General features: G+C 30.7%; 1 protein-coding gene across 9 annotated transcripts in view; it reads right to left on the bottom strand.

The window, feature by feature from the left end:
• The window catches only part of PIP5K59B (Phosphatidylinositol 4-phosphate 5-kinase 59B), an 89,873-nt gene that overhangs the window by 4,964 nt on the left and 64,290 nt on the right, over positions 1-20,619 (bottom strand). For 4 of the 9 annotated variants that reach the window (XM_088271130.1, XM_088271128.1, XM_088271131.1 and 1 more), the window contains 3 exons: positions 18,733-18,848; positions 17,433-17,530; positions 6,454-6,610 (listed from right to left, as the gene is read on the bottom strand). In XM_088271130.1, coding sequence (XP_088127256.1) covers positions 6,572-6,610; positions 17,433-17,530; positions 18,733-18,848 — 253 coding nt within the window. In that variant the 3' untranslated portion in view covers positions 6,454-6,571. Of the gene's footprint in view, positions 1-6,088; positions 6,611-13,106; positions 13,280-17,432; positions 17,531-18,732; positions 18,849-20,619 lie in introns of those variants that run through there. The other 5 variants (XM_088271124.1, XM_088271126.1, XM_088271132.1 and 2 more) reach the window with 3 other exon arrangements.

Below are 20,619 nucleotides of genomic sequence, written 5' to 3'. Positions count from 1 at the left end.
TTTTCGAAAACTACAGATATTACAATTGTATTTTCACCTGTTAATGAGAACATGCGTAGTTTTCGAAACTAGTCGTGTATTGTATTTTCACATGTTAATGAGAAAATGTGTAGTTTTCGAAACTAGTCGCGTATTGTATTTTTACCTGTTAATGAGAACATGCGTAGTTTTCGAAACTAACCGTGTTTTGTATTTTCAGCTGTTAATGAGAACATTTGTAGTCCTCGAAAGTAGTCGTGTTTACATTAATAAACTCAAAAAGTATTCTTCATGTTATTGCACCAAATTGATGCCGAATAAATAAATAATTTAATTTTTACAGTAGCATTGATTTAAAAATTATATAATATAAATGGAGATTTACAATTTAACCTAAATATTTTTTTATTACATAATATATTTTTAAAGGGAGATTTTTATTAACATTTTTAAAACACTCTTTCAGAATTTAATGAATCATTTAAAATGGATTAAGGTTGGCCAACTGAGAGGCTACTGTTCATATCGCTCTCTCCTTTCAACAACGTCATATATCAAAAATCGTCAATTTTCAGTTGTGCATGTTTTCGGAATACCCAGAAAATGTACTATATCCCAACAAAAGCGGCATATTATTAACTAAATATTTACCCGCTACAGGGCAGAAAGTGTTGTTTTTGCATTTTGAAGAAAATGTATTGTTTAATTATTTTTTTAAATATATTTTTCAAATGGAGAAAATACATTCAGGTTTTACCTAAAACGATCTGTTGCACAGTAAAAAGTTCAATAAGTGGCTTGATATTTATTTTAAATACATTGTATTATATTTTTAAACTTTAAAAACGATCTCCTGAAAAATCAAGTTTTTTTATATACTTATGACGTTGTTAAAAGGAGTGAGCGATATGTGTGATCACAGATGGACGGTATCGTATAGTGCTATATCCACGCGGTTAAGTCGTAAAATAAACGCGTTTCCGCATGGACTCTTGCAAAAGTTCCCTTCCCTCTGATAAATTTTAAACACATCACAAGTTAACTTAGTAGCCGCATTTATATGAAACATGGCGAGATATAACTTGGGGTTCCGTCACAATAGATCTAGGCACTCACAGAAGCCTATCGGACAGGCACTGACCCAAAACCGGAATATATATAAAAACAAAAGTACTACAAAAAAAACATAAATCCATAATAAATTTTTAAAAATTTTTCAAATAAAATAAAAATATTTGTAAATTTACGAGTGTTTCAAAGTGTTTTTTTTTGTTTTTTTGTTTTTTTTTTGTATTTTTATAGTAGACTTATTTTATAGTATAATAACATTTCTGGCACGTGATCTTAAGGTATAATATCGTATGACAACAATATGTTTTATTTATTTATTATTTTTAATAACATTGTCCAACAATACTAGACAAGCATCAACACTAAGCAAGCATTATAAAAAATGGGGTTCAGATACGTATGCAAAAGATGTTTCAAGCGCTTTGAAAACGGCCGCAATAAGGGTCAAAATCCCGTAAAGAAAAACAAAGAAAACGAGAAAAAAGTCAACATTAATATGAGAGTACTAACAATATAGATAAAAGCCAAATTGCTTAAGAAATATATTAGTTTATTTTATGTAACACGTAATAAGGGTCAAAATCGAATGAAAAATACAAAGAAAATAAATAAAAAGTCAAAATGTTTGTGTGACACACAAATTTGACTCATATTGAGTGTACCCATAAAAACACATATAAACTTGTTTCGTGAGTTTTTGAATAAGGGTCAAAATCGTATGAAAAAATACAAAGAAAATAAATAAAATGTGAGTGTGTTTATGTTACACACAATTTTGACCCATCTTGACAGTATCCACAACAAATAAAATATTAGAGTGTTTCATAAGTTTTAGAATAATGGTCAAAATCGTATGGAAAAATACAAAGAAAATAAATAAAATGTTTGAGTTACACACAATTTTGACCCATGTTGACAGTATCCACGCAAAAATAAGATATTAGCGTGTTTCGTGAGTTTTTGAATAAGGGTCAAAATCGCGTGGAAAAATACAAAGAAAATAAATAAATGTACGTTTGACACAAATAATTTTGACCCTTGTAGATGATATCCATAAAAAATAAGATATTGGTGTGTTTCATGTATTTTTTTCAAGTCGAAATCACATGAAAAAATACAACGATAATAAATAAAACGTAAGTATGTTTGTATTACACACATTTTTTTTGCAATAATCCATCTATTTTTTTTTTTAAAATAGAAATATTTGCGTTTTTATTATTTGCACAAATATTTCAATTTCATACTATTTCTGTGAGCCTAAGCGGCTCATTATTAGAAATAGGTATCAAATTAATGTTTTAATGTTTCTTTTTTTAAATAAGGGTCAATGTTGCATGGAAAAAAGTGTATAGTTGTTATTTTATTCTACAAAGAAAAGGGTCAATGTAGATAATGATATGAATTTACAAAACATCATGGATAAACGTCGAAAAACTGTTTTAAAAACACCTGTAATAAGGGTCAAAATCGTATGAAAACGTTACAAGAAAAATAAACAGTTAAACATCGGTGTGCACACGATTTTGACCATTATTTATGATACAAATAAAGCTGAAAATTGCGTACACATGTTTTTTCAAAGTGTACGCAGATTTAACAATTTCAAAGGTTCAAAAACGTTATACAATATTTTTTACACTTTATATTTTTTATTAAGAACAGACCATGACAGCAGTCTTGAATTTAATCAATATCAATGCAGTGCCCTATGCACCATTTGGCGCGTACAGAGGAAGGAAAAAACCTTGAAACATCTTGAGACACATCGAAGACAATATAGACATTTATTTTTATTACTGAAAATACACTGGTAATTTAACTTAAAAATACATTTTTTTTTTTAAATCGAAAAAATGTATGCAATTACTTACAAATGGGAAGACCTCAATTGATTACAATTTTTTTATATTAATTTTTTTTAATTAAATTATTGAAAATGATCGATTATGAGAAATCGTGATATGAAATGGGTTATATTGCATAAGGTAAAATTACACTACATTTATATATATATATATATATATATATATATATATATATATATATATATATATATATATATATATATATATATATATATATATATATATATATATATATATATATATATATATATATATATATATATATATATATATATATATATATATATATATATATATATATATATATATATATATATATATATATATATATATATATATATATATATATATATATATATATATATATATATATATATATATATATATATATATATATATATATATATATATATATATATATATATATATATATATATATATATATATATATATATATATATATATATATATATATATATATATATATATATATATATATATATATATATATATATATATATATATATATATATATATATATATATATATATATATATATATATATATATATATATATATATATATATATATATATATATATATATATATATATATATATATATATATATATATATATATATATATATATATATATATATATATATATATATATATATATATATATATATATATATATATATATATATATATATATATATATATATATATATATATATATATATATATATATATATATATATATATATATATATATATATATATATATATATATATATATATATATATATATATATATATATATATATATATATATATATATATATATATATATATATATATATATATATATATATATATATATATATATATATATATATATATATATATATATATATATATATATATATATATATATATATATATATATATATATATATATATATATATATATATATATATATATATATATATATATATATATATATATATATATATATATATATATATATATATATATATATATATATATATATATATATATATATATATATATATATATATATATATATATATATGTAAATAAAATATCTAAGAACATATTTTATTAATATAATTATGTATTACCGACAATATAAGTTTATTCTATAACAATCTTATATAATACACTCCTTCACCAAAAACCATCTTTTTTATAATTAAAATGTAACTTTGTTTCAAAATCACTATAAATATTTTATTATAACTTAATTATAATGTACTAAGCTAACCGCTTCTTTATCAAGACTGATTAATACTATTTTAGTATTAACCAGTCTTGATAAAGAAGCGGTTAGCTTGGAAACCGGTAGACATTATAATTAAGTTATAATAAAATATTTATAGTGATTTTGAAACAAAGTTACATTTTAATTATAAAATGGGAAATCACAAAGTTAGTGCTTCAAATATAAATTATACCATCTTTTTTATCTGACGTCTCTCAATGCGATGTGTGCGATATCTAGTGGTAGCCTTGCACAACCACACTATTCAAATTCTTGGAAGTTTTATATATATGAACCAATTTAGAAACCTTGTTCTTGAATCACTAGAACTTCACTAGAGACATCTATATAGATAGATGTCAATAATGGGTAGAATGATAATTGGTTCATATATATAGAACTTCCAAGAATGTGAGTAGTGTGGTTGTCAATAATGGGTAGAATTGGTGAATGTTACACGTGTGTAAAGTGATCACTTAAACCAGCCTATGACGGTCGTCAGCCCCGTAAATGCCCAGATTTCCATATTCTTCTTAATCTTTGATGAGATGTTAAAAAATAATATGAAAATAACTCCTATAATTGGAGATAATCCAGATTTTGTGAACAAGTATTTGGACACACTCAAAATGTTGTAAACAATTGTGACAATCGGTAATACATAATCGTATTAATAAAATATGTTCATAGATATATTATTTATCAGTAGAGATATATTGAACTTTATAACCTAATATTTTTATCAGTTTGGTGTTTATTTTACACGAAAGAAAACATTGATCGTAAAAAATACATACGATTTACAAAATTTTCCATTTAATTCCAAATACAATGCTTCGTAATCAATTCATTCCTCGACCATTCCTAACCATTTCACTAATACTGACTTTTCAAAGCCATTTCAGTTCAAGTAATATCTTGATTACTCAGGAATAAATAATAAATAAAAAAGGCCGTATTTTCAAACATTTAAAAATTCAAATTAATTTAAATTATCACGTAAAACTAGTAAAAATCTGGCTTCGAAACCGGCTACCGTTTAAATTAAGTTATAATAAAATATATGTTGATTTTATAACAAAGTTGTATAAATACCAGTTATACAGCATTGTAGTTGGAATTGTAATGTACATATTAATTAATCTTGGGGAAGAAGCTGTTCGTTTCGAATCCGGTCGCCGTTAGAATTAAGTTATAAAAAGATTTTGTAACAAAGTTTTATAAATACTCGTTATACGGCATTGTAGTTGGAATTGAATTGTAACATATCAATTAATCTTGGGGAAGAAGCTGTTCGTTTTGAATCCGGTCGCCGTTAGAATTAAGTTATAAAAAGATTTTGTAACAAAGTTTTATAAATACTTGTTATACGGCATTGTAGTTAGAATTGTAATGTACATATTAATTAATCATGGGGAAGAAGCTGTTCGCTTCGAATCCGGTCGCCGTTAGAATTAAGTTATAAAAAGATTTTGTAACAAAGTTGTATAAATACCAGTCATTCAGCATTGTAGTTGGAATTGTAATGTATGTATTAATTAATCTTAGGGAACAATCTGTTGGTTTCGAATCCGGCTGTCGTTACAATTAATTTATAATAAGATATATGGTGATTTTATAACAAAGTTGTATAAATACTAGTTATACGGCATTGTAGTTGGAAGTGTAATGCCACGAATCATAAAATAAATTAAATAACATTATACACGATTATAATTAATGTTACAATTTGAACAACTCGCTTACAATGTACGATTTGGTTACACGTTATATACAAATCCAGCTAAATGTATGGAATTCTACTAAAAAGCGTAAATACAGTTCCATTAGTGATATACTATATGAGAATATACAGGGTGATTTCACTTTTGCTGCAAACGTTAATTTTTATGGGTTTTTGAGTTATTTAGTATTTTTGATAAAATTATTCATTGATACCTTTACTGCGGTTGTCAAGCAGCATGCTGTCTGCCATGAACAATCTTTAGCATTGCGTGTCTTATTCCAATTTTTTAAACGTAATTCTATCAATTTTATTTATATGCATTAGAAGTGCTTTGTGAAATTACCCTGTATATTTAACTAAGCGACACACGAATTTTAACATTTTTTTACAATGGCAACATTTTGAATAAAAAAATTGAACATTTCATCCGTGGACGTCGAAAAATTCAAACGAGGAATACAAATTCTATTCTAAAATCGTATCTACGGCGATTATTTTGAATTTTTCGCGCCACAGACAAAAGAAAACGAGTCTTGCCTTTTTATTGCCATAGACAAAAATACAAATGGCCATACGCACTTTGAATGCATTCATTTTTTCAACAAGCTTTTCAAAAAAATCGTTCATCTCAAATCTGTGGATCATTCATAATCATAATCAACTCGGTTTTTTAAGCTTTGCTAATTTTTTTAACAATTTAACGAAATTCAAATAACATTCATGAAATGCAAATAGGATTCGTGAAATGTAAATAAGATTCGTGAAATGCAAATTAAGATATATGAAATGCAAATAAGATTCACAAAATGCAAATTAAGATTCACGAATTGTAAATTAAGAAACATGAAATGCAATAAAGATTTGTGAAATGCAAATCAATATTCACGAAATGTAAATTAAGATTCATAAAATTTTAATCAAGATTCATGAAATGCAAATAAGATTCGTGAAATGCAAATAAGATTCGTGAAATGCAAATAAGATTCACGAAATATAAATTAAGATTTACGAAATGCAAATTAAGATTCGTGAAGTGGAAATTAATATTCACAAAATGTAAATGAAGTTTCATGAAATGAAAATTAAGATTCATGAAATTAAAATTAAAATTCATCAAATGCAAATTAGGGTTCATGAAATGCAAATAAGATTCATCAGATTCATGAAATTCGAATTAAGATTCACAAAATGCAAATCAATATTCATTCGTAAATAGTGCACGAAATACGTTAAAAAAATCATGAAATGCGCTTTACGAATTTAAAATACATTATAATATTAATGAAATGAGTTTTATGAAGATTAAACACATTTCGGTAAATAGGATTCACGAAAATACAATTTGAAATCCATGAAATACAAATTAAGATTCACGCAAAACAAATCGAGATTCAATAAATGCAAAGTGAAATTTAACAAATGTAATTTGAGGTATGTATACGAAATGCAATTTAATATTCATGAAATATATATATATATATATATATATATATATATATATATATATATATATATATATATATATATGTATATTTAATTTGTTATTAAATTTTAGTAAATATTTTTTATTTGAATATATAATTATCATAATATTTTATTTAAAAAATATACATTAAAAAAAATATTATATTATTATAAAAATAAATATTTTAAAAATAATATCACACGATTAATATCCAATATACAAAAATACATTTTATTTTTTTTTAATTAAATTAAAATTGACATTTTAAATTCAATTCAAATAATTCAATTCAGAATCCAGTAGCAGCGTCCGATATGGGAATGCAAGAATATCAAAGAAAAAAAACATCATGAAATATTTTTACCACTTTTACCAAAAAAATTACCAAACAAATAAAAGTCAAAGATTATATTTCATAGATTTTTGTCATTTTTTTCTAATGGAAATGCAAAACGGCAGGAAGTTTTAAAAAAAAAAACACAAAACTTAAAACGAAAAAAAAAATATTCGGGTCAAATTTTTTAATTTAAACGCGGGCCGATTCCATTTGGAAGTTGACACTTTAACTACGCGGTCTAGATAACCTTACATTATTTGACTAACCGTCACGACGCATCCCCGCAAAATACAAGTTTGTTTTTGCAAGTTTGTTTTTGCTCTTATGTAAAATTTGGTCCGAGACAGATATACCCCTTTGCCTTTACTAACTAACCATCACGCCGCTTCCCTGCAGGGGTAGGCAGAGAGAATAGAACGCCACACCACTCTGTCTTTGTAAACGTTATTCGCCTCTTCCACATGCATGCTTCTCCTCATACATACCCTCCGATTATTTCAACTCGTGACTTGACCGCTTTCAAGTATTTGACACACCCGATGGTGCCAAGTTTTTCTCGGATATCCTTTGCTCCTTTTTCCAACTACATTGAAAAAAGCTGGACATAACTAAGAATATGATTGATGACCGATTTTACAATGTCAAAGTCTTCTATGTAAACAAAAATGTATACGTTTATTTGTTCAAAATCTTAATCTCCTAAAGTTGTTCAGTAACTGCCTTGAAATTTCGACACAACGTTGCATTTTAATATGAAATTATATTTTTGTTTGGTAATTTTAAAAAAAATAATCAATGATTGTTTTTTTTAAGGAAGACATCTTTTCAAACATTTGTGACGAGGAATTTTACTAATAAAAAATAAAATACAGCTACAATTATTTTCTAAATAAAACTATTTTTGGTTTTACATATAATATAGAACTACTAAACTAAATGTCGTCCCACTGAGGCAAGAGTCATCGATATCGACCCTAAACACGAGTGATTCGTTTGAAAATGCCATAACTAGGCGAAACAATTGTCACAATATTAATTTTTATGTGTTTATTAATAATAAAATATCTATGTTTAATTTAAAATTAATACATAAATTAAAATGGAGTTCTACAAATTAAACGCCAAATCTATAAATTCCATATTCTTCTTCATCGGCATATCGCTCACTCCTTTCAAGAACGTCATAAATCAAAAATCGTAAATTTTCAGCTGTACGTGTTTTCGGAATGCCCAGAAAATGTACTTTATCCCAGTAAAAGAGGCATATTTTCAACTTTATATTTACCCGCTACAGGGCAGAAAATGTTGTTTTTACATTTTGAGGAAAAGGTATTGTGTAATTATTTTTTTAAATAAACTAATTATTTTTTAAATGCAGAAAAAACCTTCAGGTTTTACCTAAAAAGATCCGTTGCATAGTAAATAGTTCAATAAGTGACTTGAATTTTATTTTTAATACATTGTGTTATATTTTCAAACTTTAAAAACGTTCTCCTGAAAAATCAAGTTTTTTATTTATGACGTTCTTGAAAGGAGTGAGCGATATGTTGAGATGGTCCCGTGGTTAGTGTCGCGGACTCTTGAGCCAGAGTTTCTCGGTTCGAACCGACTCTACCACAATTTGATACCTATTTCTAATAATGAGCCGCATAGGCTCACAGAAATAGTATAAAATTGAAATATTTGTGTAATTGATAAAAACACAAATATTTCTCTTTTATTTAAAAAAAATATATATGTACAAAAAATAACTCCCAGTCGGAGATAATCCAGATTTATAAACAAGTATTTGGACACAATCAAAATGATGCTCAATTATTGACTCTTACCTCAGTGGGGACGATATATGAGAAAAATCCATTTAAGTAACTCTGTTAATTGACAATTGACACAATTTCATGTGCAAATAAAAATTAAACAAAATAATTTATACATTTTGGTACATATTTCGAAACAGAATAAAGCCACGTTAATTCAAATGACAGTGTGAATTTTCAAAAACCGTAATTTGATATGATCTAAATGTAACTTTGTTTTAAAATCATTAAAAATATTTTATTTTATAATTAAAATGTAACTTTGTTTTGAAAGTCACTATAAATATTTTGTCATAACTTAATTATAATGTCTACCGGTTTCCAAGCTAACCGGTAGACATTATAATTAAGTTATTATAAAATATTTGTAATAACTTAATTATATTTGTCCGCCTCCGTAGTGTAATGGTCAGCACGCTCCGCTACCGTTCTGGAGGTCCCGGATTCGATTCCCAAGGGGGGTAAAATAAATATAAGTGATTTTTTTCACTGTCATATTTATTCAATATTACCCTGGACTGGTACCTGAAGCGGAGGGCTGATCACCTTTCCTTCATGTGTAAACAATCAAGATAACACTGTGTTTATATGACGCAGTGCCCTATGCACCATTGGGGCGCGGGTAAGGGTTTTATTATTATTATTAAAATATTTATAGTGATTTTAAAACAAAGTTACATTTTAATTATATAATGGAAAATCACAAAGTTAGTGCTTCAAATATAAATCATAAATATTCTACTCACATTACGTTCAACGTGTTAAAAAAAATCATATATCGTAGTCGTACAGGAGAAAGTGACCAACTAACAAAACGTAAAATGTTCAGGATGGCCATTTAAGTCACTTTTGCTCGGCAACAAAATAAACACCAATGCAGTTAGTCATTTTTAACAAGTCAATATATTATACTTCCAAGTTTAAAATCATTCGGGATGTTTTTCAGGGCAATATTAAGCTAGTAAGATATCAAATAGTCAATGATCACGTTTTTGTAAAAAATGTACTTGGTCACATTCTCCTGTATGACTACGGTAACCACTAAGCTACAAAAATCAAACAGACGTGTTATACCATTTACAATTATGATGTAACGGTTCATATTAATATTGTAAGCAAATAAATACATAAATATATTAAAAAAACTTTTTTTTTTCATTTAAAATTTTGGTCACTGTAATTTTGAATTAACGGTCTTTTATGATATACATACAGGGTGGCGCAAAATTTATCACCCTATCGGAAGACGTTATAATTTTTGCAAACGGCGTCATACTTCAATCACATTTGACATTTCGCTCACTCTTTTCAAGAACGTCATAAATCAAAAATTGTCAATTTTCAGTTGTGCATGTTTTTGGAATGCCCAGAAAATGTACTATATCCCAGCAAAAGCGGCATATTTTTAACTTAATATATACCCGCTACAGGGCAGAAAGTGTTGTTTTTGCATTTTGAAGAAAAGGTATTGTTTAATTGTATTTTTAAATACACTAAATATTTTTCAAATGGAGATAAAACATTCGGGTTTTACCTAAAAAGATCTGTTGCACAGTAAAAAGTTCAGTAAGTGGCTTGATATTTATTTTTACAACATTGTATTATATTTTTAAACTTTAAAAACGTTCTCCTGAAAAATCAAGTTTTTTGATTTATGACGTTCTTGAAAGGAGTGAGCCATTTGTGAACTAGACAGTAGCAGTATATACAAACAGATCAAAAATGGGCACAAATGCATATCAACACTGGCAGCAGACACTTGACGGATATCGTCTCTTCCGCGTGACAGTAAAAATTGCTAAAAACTAACTAACTAACTAACCATCACGCCGTTTCCCCGCAGGGGTAGGCAGAGAGAATAGAGCGCCACACCACTCTGTCCTTGCAAACATTCTTCGCCTCTTCCACGTTCATGCATCTCCTCATACATACCCGCCGATTGTTACGACTCCTAACCTGACCACTTTCAAGTATTTGGCATACCTGATCGTGCCATGTTTTTCTCGGTTTTCCTCTGCTTCTTTTCCCGCTAACATTCGCCTCATAAATTTGTTTTACCATTCTTTCCTCACTCATTCGTTCTACATGTCCAAACCATCTCAACACACCTTTCTTAATTTTATCGATAATGCTTATCTCAGCTTTGCATTCCTTCCTTATTTCACTATTCGCACATCTATCATACATCGTTTTGTTACACATTCTTCTGAGAGATCGCATTTCGACTGCATTCAGTCTACTTTCATCCTTCTTTTGCCAACTCCATGTTTCACTTCCATACATTAGAGTTGGAACCAGGACTCCGTTGTGCACTGCCCACTAAAAATTGCAAAGGTCCAAATAAAGATTTCGAACGCTCAAAATCTTTTTTTTTTGATCTAGTAAAAAAGTTTTGCAAAAACAAAATTGGATGATTTATTTAGCGCCACCCTGAATCTGCTTGTATACTGCAGCAGTGATTACTTTTGTGCCACCTATTGTAATTTTTGAAAAAAAAAAATTAATATATATATGAAGTAAATATTTTTAAAGTAATAATATAGTAATATAGACACTGGAAAACGAAAAGACTCTAAGCAACATATAGAAAACAAATTACTAGGTAAAGGAAGAAAAATGTGATTCACAGCTAGAGTCCGACAGCTTGTATAAAGCATTTCTCTTAGGTCTAGATACGGCCAGCTAAGAAAGCGGCCAAGGTCACCAAAAGATCCATTTTTAGAAGAATTGCCAAATTGTAACAAAAATTATGTTCATAATCAAAATGTAACATTGTTTTAAAATCACTATAAATATTGTTATCACATTTGGGTTTTGTACGCCTCCGTAGTGCAATGGTCAGCACGCTCGGCTACCGTTCTGGAGGTCCCGGGTTCGATTCCCAAGGGGGGTAAAATAAATATAAGTGATTTATTCACTGTAATATTTATTCAATACTACCATGGACTGGTACTTGAAGCGGAGGCTTGATCACCTTTCCTTCATGTGTAAACGATCAAGATAACACTGCGTTTATATGACACAGTGCCCTATGCATCATTGGGGTGCGGATAAGGGTTTTTTATTATTATAAATATTTTATTATAATTAAAACCCTTACCGCACCCCAATGGAGCATAGGGCACTGCTTCATATAAACGCAGTGTTATCTCGATCGTTTACACATGAAGGAAAGGTGATCAGCCCTCCACTTCAGGTACCAGTCCAGTGTAATATTGAGTAAATATTAGAGTGAAAAAATCACTTATATTTATTAAACCCCCCTGGGAATCGAACCCGGGACCTCCAGAACGGTAGCCGAGCATGCTCACCATTACACTACGGAGGCGGATTTTATTTTTGATTTTATTATAACTTGATTATAATTTTATTATAACTTAATTATAGTATTAGTTAGTCTTGATAAAGAAGCGGTTAGCTTGGAAACCGGTAGACATTATAATTAAGTTATAATAAAATATTTATAGTGATTTTAAAACAAAGTTACATTTTGATTATAAAATGGAAAATCACAAAGTTAGTGCTTCAAATATAAATTATATGAATTTTTTAGTTGATTTTTTTTTATTGTTTAGTTTAAACCGATCAAAGTGTCATTTAAATTTCCAAGTCTTTTAAATTTCCAGTGTCCATTTTTGCACTATGAAAATTGGACTAAGTTACATATGATTTATTTTAAGTCTATCTTCGATGCACAGAAGATTTCTCGGTGAGGGGTTTTTCAAATTTTCTACAGAAAAATAAATAAAATAAAAATATATATAAAACACCATTTAAAAAGGCAAACAGTAAAACATCAAGGTATGTGATTTTGTGCTAAATTATTTCATACATATGTCGCTCACTCCTTTCAAGAACGTCATAAATCAAAACACTTGATTTTTCAGGAGAATGTTTTTAAAGTTTAAAAATATAATAAAGAGTATTAAAAATAAATATCAAGCCACTTATTAAACTTTTTACTGAGCAACAGATCTTTTTAGGTAAAACCTGAAGGTTTTTTCTCCATTTGAAAAATATTTAGTATATTTAAATAAATAATTAAACAATACCTTTTCTTCAAAATGCAAAAACCCCACATTCTGCCCTACAGCGGGTAAATATTAAGTTTAAAATATGCCTCTTTTGCTGGGATATAGTACATTTTCTGGGCATTCCGAAAACATGCACAACTGAAAATTACCAATTTTTGATTTATGACGTTCTTGAAAGGAGTGAGCGATATATCAAAAATTTACAATTTTCAGTTGTGCATGTTTTCGGAATGCCCAGAAAATGTCTCAGCAAAAGCGGCAAAGTTAAAAATATTTTTTACTTAATATATACCCGCTACAGGGCAGAAAGTTTTGTTTTTGCATTTTGAAGAAAAGGTATTGTTTAATTATTTTTTTAAATATACTTAATATTTTTCAAATGGAGAAAAAACCTTCAGATTTTACCTTAAAAGATCTGTTGCACAGTGAAAAGTTCAATAAGTGGCTTGATATTTATTTTTAATACATTTTATTATATTCGATGGCGATGGATTTAAAAACGATGGCGTTGTTGAAAGGAGTGAGCGATATGTACACTGCTCTAGCCATTCTCTCCACATGACCACACCATCCTAGAGACTATCATCCCAACTATGCTTGTCTCAGCCGTACAATCCTTCTGATTTTTCCATTCCTAACCCTGGCATACAGTCCTAGCTTCTAGTCACACATACTATGTAGACTCTTGGCTCTACTCTCCCATATATACTGCTCTAATCATTCTACTTGTGAATGTGATGAGACGTCATCACAAGATGTCCCTCATTTAGTGTGGGTATGTCCAAAAAAAAGAAACATTTAAATTGGAAATGGAATGTGCAAAAGTAGGTGTGCAGTTGACAAAAATCGACGAGGCGATATGACAAAGATCTATGGGATTTAGTGGTGTCTTATTTAAAAAGGTGACAAGACATAAGACGAATAAATGAGCTTTGTGACATATCTTGATTGATATAAGATATTGAATCCATTGTGTCTATTGTATTGTTTTTAGGGAACAACCTTATTAATTTATTATAAACTATACACACTCACTGTCATTTTTAAGACATACAAACTAAATATGCTATAAATCCTTGTACATACATTATAGGTAAGGAGAATTTTCAAAGGCAACTAATAAATAAATTTTAAAAAAACCATTCTGTCCACATGGCCAAACAAATTCACATACCTAAGCTACAAAAATATATCGCTCACTCCTTTCAAGAACGTCATAAATCAAAAAACTTGATTTTTCAGGAGAACGTTTTTTAGTTTAAAAAATTAATACAATGTATTAAAAAATAAATATCAAGCCACTTATTGTACTTTTTACTGTGCAACAGATCTTTTAAGGTAAAACCTGAAGGTTATTTCTCCATTTGAAAATTATTGAGCATATTTAAAAAAATAATTAAAAAATACCTTTTTTTCTAAATGCAAAAACAACACTTTCTGCCCTGTAGCGGGTAAATATAAAGTTAAAAATATGCCGCTTTTGCTGGGAAATATTACATTTTCTGGGCATTCTGAAAACATGCACAGCTGAAAATTGACGATTTTTGAATTATGACGTTCTTGAAAGGAGTGAGCGATATGTCAAATAAGCAAACCTAATATATTAGATAGGAAATTTCATATAGCAAGAATAAACATATAACAAAAATATTTGAAAAAAAAAACATGAAATGTTAGCAAAAAAGCTTTGAACGTTAGCGACATTTAGACTATGCACTGTGCAGTTAGCTGTATGCGAAATGAACCTAACAAATTAGCCACAAAATTGGGATTTTTAATGTTATTAAAAATATATAGGATTAAATTTTTTTAATGTAGAGATTAAAAGGGGGGAAATTGTATCCTAAGAGAAAAGTATTGTCTCTACGATTCTGCGATAACTACATATATATTGCGCCTCTATGATTATGCGATAACTACATATCGCTCACTCCTTTCAAGAACGTCATAAATCAAAAATCGTAAATTTACAGTTGTGCATGTTTTGGGAATGCCCAGAAAATGTACTAAATCCCAGCAAAAGAAGCATATTCTAACTTAATATTTACCCGCTACAGGGCAGAAAGTGTTGTTTTTGAATTTTGAAGAAAATGTAGTGTTTAATTAGTTTTTTAAGCATACAAAATATTTTTCAAATGGAAAAAAAACCTTCAGGTTTTACCTAAAAAGATTTGCTGCACAGTAAAAAGTTTAATAAGTGGCTTGATATTTATTTTTAATATATTGCATTAAATTTTTAACTTTAAAAACTCTCCTGAAAAATCCAATTTTTTTATTTATGACGTTCTTGAAAGGAGTGAGCGATATGTATTGCGTCTGTACGATTCTGCGATAAATACATTTGTATTGTGTCTCTACAATTCTGCAATTACTGTACATGTGTTGTGGCTCTACGAAAACTACATATGTATTGTGTCTTTACGATTCTGCGATAACTACATTTGTATTGTGTCTTTACGATTCTGCAATAACTGCATATGTATTGTGTCTCTACAATTCTGCGATTACCGTATATGAGTTGTGGCTTTACGATAACTACATATGTATTGTATTTCTACGATTCTGCGATAACTACATACGTATTGTGCCTAATTCAAATCAATCTAGGTGGGTACGTTCGTAAGCACAATGAGAACATATTCAATCTGCCGTATGTATATAAATGTAGGGTCAAGTGATGGTTTTTTTAGATGGGAGTCGCATTTATTTTTTACCATGCTTATTATGTGTACATAATACAAGGCTTAAAGATCATTGAGCGGATTTTTGTTTCTTCAAATCAAATTTATGAGGCGAGGTGAGGGGCGGCGGCGAAGTGTAACGGGCTCGTTTCCGTTTGTTGCGGGCTTCGTGTAGGGTGTTCGTTATTTCACTCGATTTGGGTTGCCATGGTAGTGGGTTGCCACAGTGGGAAAAGAAGCAGAGGAAGACAGAGAAAAACATGGCACGATCAGGTATGCCAAATACTTGAAAGCGGTCAGGTTAGGAGTCGTAACAATCGGCGGGTATGTATGAGGAGATGCATGAACGTGGAAGAGGCGAAGAATGTTCGCAAGGACAGAGTGGTGTGGTGCTCTATTTTCTCTGCCTACCCCTGCGGGGAAGCGGCGTGATGGTTAGTTAGTTAGTTTTTAAATCAAAAATCATCTCTTTTTCTACAGAATTATGAAAACAATGTTTATTGTATTCATAGGTGAATTATTTTTTGCCATAAAAGGTGTTTTTAGGACAAAACTGATGTACTTTTTCGTTAGCGCGTTCCCTCTCTCTGTCTCGTATTAAATATTTTTGGCACAGGGTTAGAGCAATGGTGCGGAAAAAGACGCTTATCACGTACGCTCGTATGTGTAAGGCGGTCAAATAAACATTGTATTTTTTCTTCGGTGTACCTCTGATATTTCTTGATTTGGCAGGTGTACCTTAAACGGAAGAAGTTTGCAAAAACACTGCCTTATATTCATTCAAACCCTTATCCGCACCCCAATGGTGCATAGGGCACTGCATCATATAAACACAGTGTTATCTTGATCATAAACACACGAAGGAAAGGTGATCAGCCCTCCGCTTCAGGTACCAGTCCAGGGTAATATTGAATAAATATTAGAGTGAAAAAATCATTTTTATTTATTAGACCCCCCTCTGGGAATCGAACCCGGGACCTCCAGAACGGTAGCCGAACTGGTGACCATTACACTACGGAGGGCGCTGCCTTATATAGCATATATTATATCATTCCGGCAGATTGAATAGTTTCTAATTGTGTTACGAACGTAGGATGTGACGTGACCAGATTCTGGGTGAGATGATGACGCACTACGCAGGTTGCGTGATACGTGAGGGGCTACGCACCATTTCGCTGGTCAGGCAGTTGATGGCGAGCTCCACGGCAGGGGAGGGGGGCGCGGGGGGCCGCCGGCCGCCGGCCGCCAGCCGAGCGGGAGTTGAACCTGCAACCATCATTAAAAGAATTTGAGAAACTCTGTAAAAATATGGAAAATAAAACAATCCGTGCATTTTGTCTGACATCTCAACACAGATGAAGAATTATATGGAAATCTGGGTATATATAGAGCTAATGACCTGTCCGCCTCCGTAGTGTCATTGTCAGCATGCTGGGGGTAGCCCAGCATGTACTGGAGGTCTCGGATTCAAATCCCAGGAAGGGTCAAATAAATATAGGTGATTTTTTTCACTCTAATATTTATTTAATAAGCGGAGGGCTGATCACCTTTCCTTCATGTGTTAATGATCAAGATAACACTGAGATTATATGATGCAGTGCCCTATGCACCCTCGGGTGCAAATAAGGATTATAAATATAAAAAAATAAATGATGTTTCATAGGCTGGTTGGTAAACAACATTGTTGTCGGGCAGTTTTGTTCATCGACCCCTTCCCTAATTATACTCTGGCAGTCTCACGCCCGACCCTCAGTATACTTATCACAAGTAGCCGCAACACCCAATTCCCATCTGTACAATGTTTGCAGGCGTCTCTCGCGCTCTACCTAAAGTAAGCAAATAGAACGCCCGCAAGCGTCTCCCGATCTCTACCAACAGTATGGAAAAGGACCCTAATTATACTCTGGCAGTCTGCCGCCCGACCCTCAGTATACTAATCACAAGTAGCCGCAACACCCAATTCCCATCTGTACAATGTTTGCAGGCGTCTCTCGCGCTCTACCTAAAGTAAGCAAATAGAACGCTCGCAAGCGTCTCCCGATCTCTACCAACAGTATGGAAAAGAGGTTTTTAAGCGTTTCCCACAAACAACCACAGTACTCAATTTTTGGAACTGCTATATATGTATATCATTAATCTCATGATACTGTCCATGTGAGTTCACCAGAGCCATCTTTATTGGAATGAGAAACCTTTTATTTCGCTGAGACCTTTTTATCTGGATGTATGCAAGATCCGAACCCCGGATTATTTTACATACTGGGAAACAGTTTCCACAGAGTGACTGCCGAATCGATGAATGAAAAAGCCTCGGATATGGGCGGACTGCGGGCAGCGGGGCCTACCTTGGTCCCAGACCCGAACCCTGGATTAATTTACATACTGGGAAACAGTTTCCACAGAGTGACTGCCGAATCAAATAATGAAAAAGCCTCGGAGATGGGCGGACTGCGGGTAGCGGGGCCTACCTTGGTCCCCACTGGAGCTGGACTCGGTGAAGCTCGGGGTGCCCTCGGTCCAGGTGGGGGTGGAGCCCTCCGTGGAGGCAGGCGGGGTCCAGCAGATGCCGCGCACGTCGCCGCAGCTACAAACAACACACAAATCTTCAATTTTGTGGACGCGTTGGTGGACTGATCACAGGCCCACACGTTCCTATCTCCTCAGAGGCTGCAATTGATCATTAGGTGAAATCGTGAAAAGAATAAATGCTTAACTTACTTGGGAATCCGCGTTTATTTTTGGAGAAAAGATTTTTTTATTAAAATTAAAAACTTGAATATACCAGAATAAACAGTTACATGGAAATAAGTGAATCTTTTGACTGACATCTCTTTCGTTTTTAAAACTTAGTAAATTGACTGACGCCATAAAGCAAAGTGAACTATTTGTATTAAATGTAAAATCAAACACTGATTTTTTGAGTCTACTAAGTTGTATTTTCATTTTTTTTGTCATCTCATCAAAGATGAAGAAGAATATGGAAGTCTGGGCATTTACGGAGCTGACGACCCTTATAGGCTGGTTTAAGTGATCACTTTACACACATGTAACATTCACCAATTCTACCCATTATTGACAACCACACTACTCAAATTCTTGGAAGTTCTATATATATGAACCAATTTAGAAAACTTGTTCTTGAATCACTAGAACTTCACTAGAGACATCTATTGGTGAGATGTAAAAAAGCTTTTTACTAAGCAGAAACTCTTATAATGGGTAGAATTGGTGAATGTTGCATGTGTGTAAAGTGATCACTTAAACCAGCCTATGACGATCGTCAGCCCCGTAAATGCCTAGACTTCCATATTCTTCTTCATCTTTGATGAGATGTCAAAAAAATAATATGAAAATAACTCCTGTAATTGGAGATAATCCAGATTTTGTGAACAAGTATTTGGACACACTCAAAATGTTGAATATACCACTTTAATGAGTTTTATTTATATTTACAACCAGTTTCCAAAACGACAGATGATTTCATCTTCTGGTACAAATTAAAACATTTGTTTTATCTACCGTTTTCCCGGATGTGTCGTTTATTTCTTCTATCCCGAATTCATTTCATACTAAACTAAACCTCATCGTTCGTTTCTTTATCACCATTTACCGCATTTATCGTTTGAATTAAGCTGCATATTTGATACATTTCGTCTGTTTTTTTTACATTATTTCCAATTTTCTTACATTCAACGGCAACGTATGGGGTAGAAACTATCGGATCTTGTGTAACCGATACCAGAAGCCGAAATTATACTGTTGACTTACGAAAATAAAACAGTTAAAAAACAAAAGTTTTTATTTTTTTTTTTTTTTATAAACCCTTACCGCACCCCAATGGTGCATAGGGCACTGCTTCATATAAACGCAGTGTTATCTCGATCATTTACACATGAAGGAAAGGTGATCAGCCCTCCGCTTCAGGTTCCAGTCCAGGATAATATTGAATAAATATTACAGTGAAAAAATCACTTATATTTATTTGACCCCCCCTGGGAATCGAACCCGGGACCTCCAGAACGGTAGCCAAGCTTGCTGACCATTACACTACGGAGGTGGACAAAAAAAAAAAAAAAAAAAAGTATTATATTAAATTCTATTCAGGTTTGTATTTTTGTTAAATAAATACATTTGCATCTGAAACATGTGTTCTTGTTAGAATTTTAGGCTACGAATGGTTATGCAGATTGGGAGGACGGTATCTTTACTCGGTCGTATCTATTTGCGTATTGACCTCTTAATCCCGCATTCATTGTTTTCCCGCATTCATAGTTTATTTTAATAGGTCAATTTAAAAACGACAGATAGAGGTTTCACTGTATATCATAATCGGTCAGTTCTTTTTAGAAAATTCC

This window comes from Brachycentrus maculatus, unplaced genomic scaffold, assembly GCF_059751285.1.
Source record: "Brachycentrus maculatus isolate JH-2025_06_01 unplaced genomic scaffold, ASM5975128v1 h1tg000420l, whole genome shotgun sequence".
In the NCBI taxonomy this organism is placed as follows: Eukaryota; Metazoa; Arthropoda; class Insecta; order Trichoptera; family Brachycentridae; genus Brachycentrus; species Brachycentrus maculatus.
The sequence above is the reverse complement of the archived record's forward strand: the minus strand, read 5'-3'. Positions and strand labels throughout refer to the sequence as shown.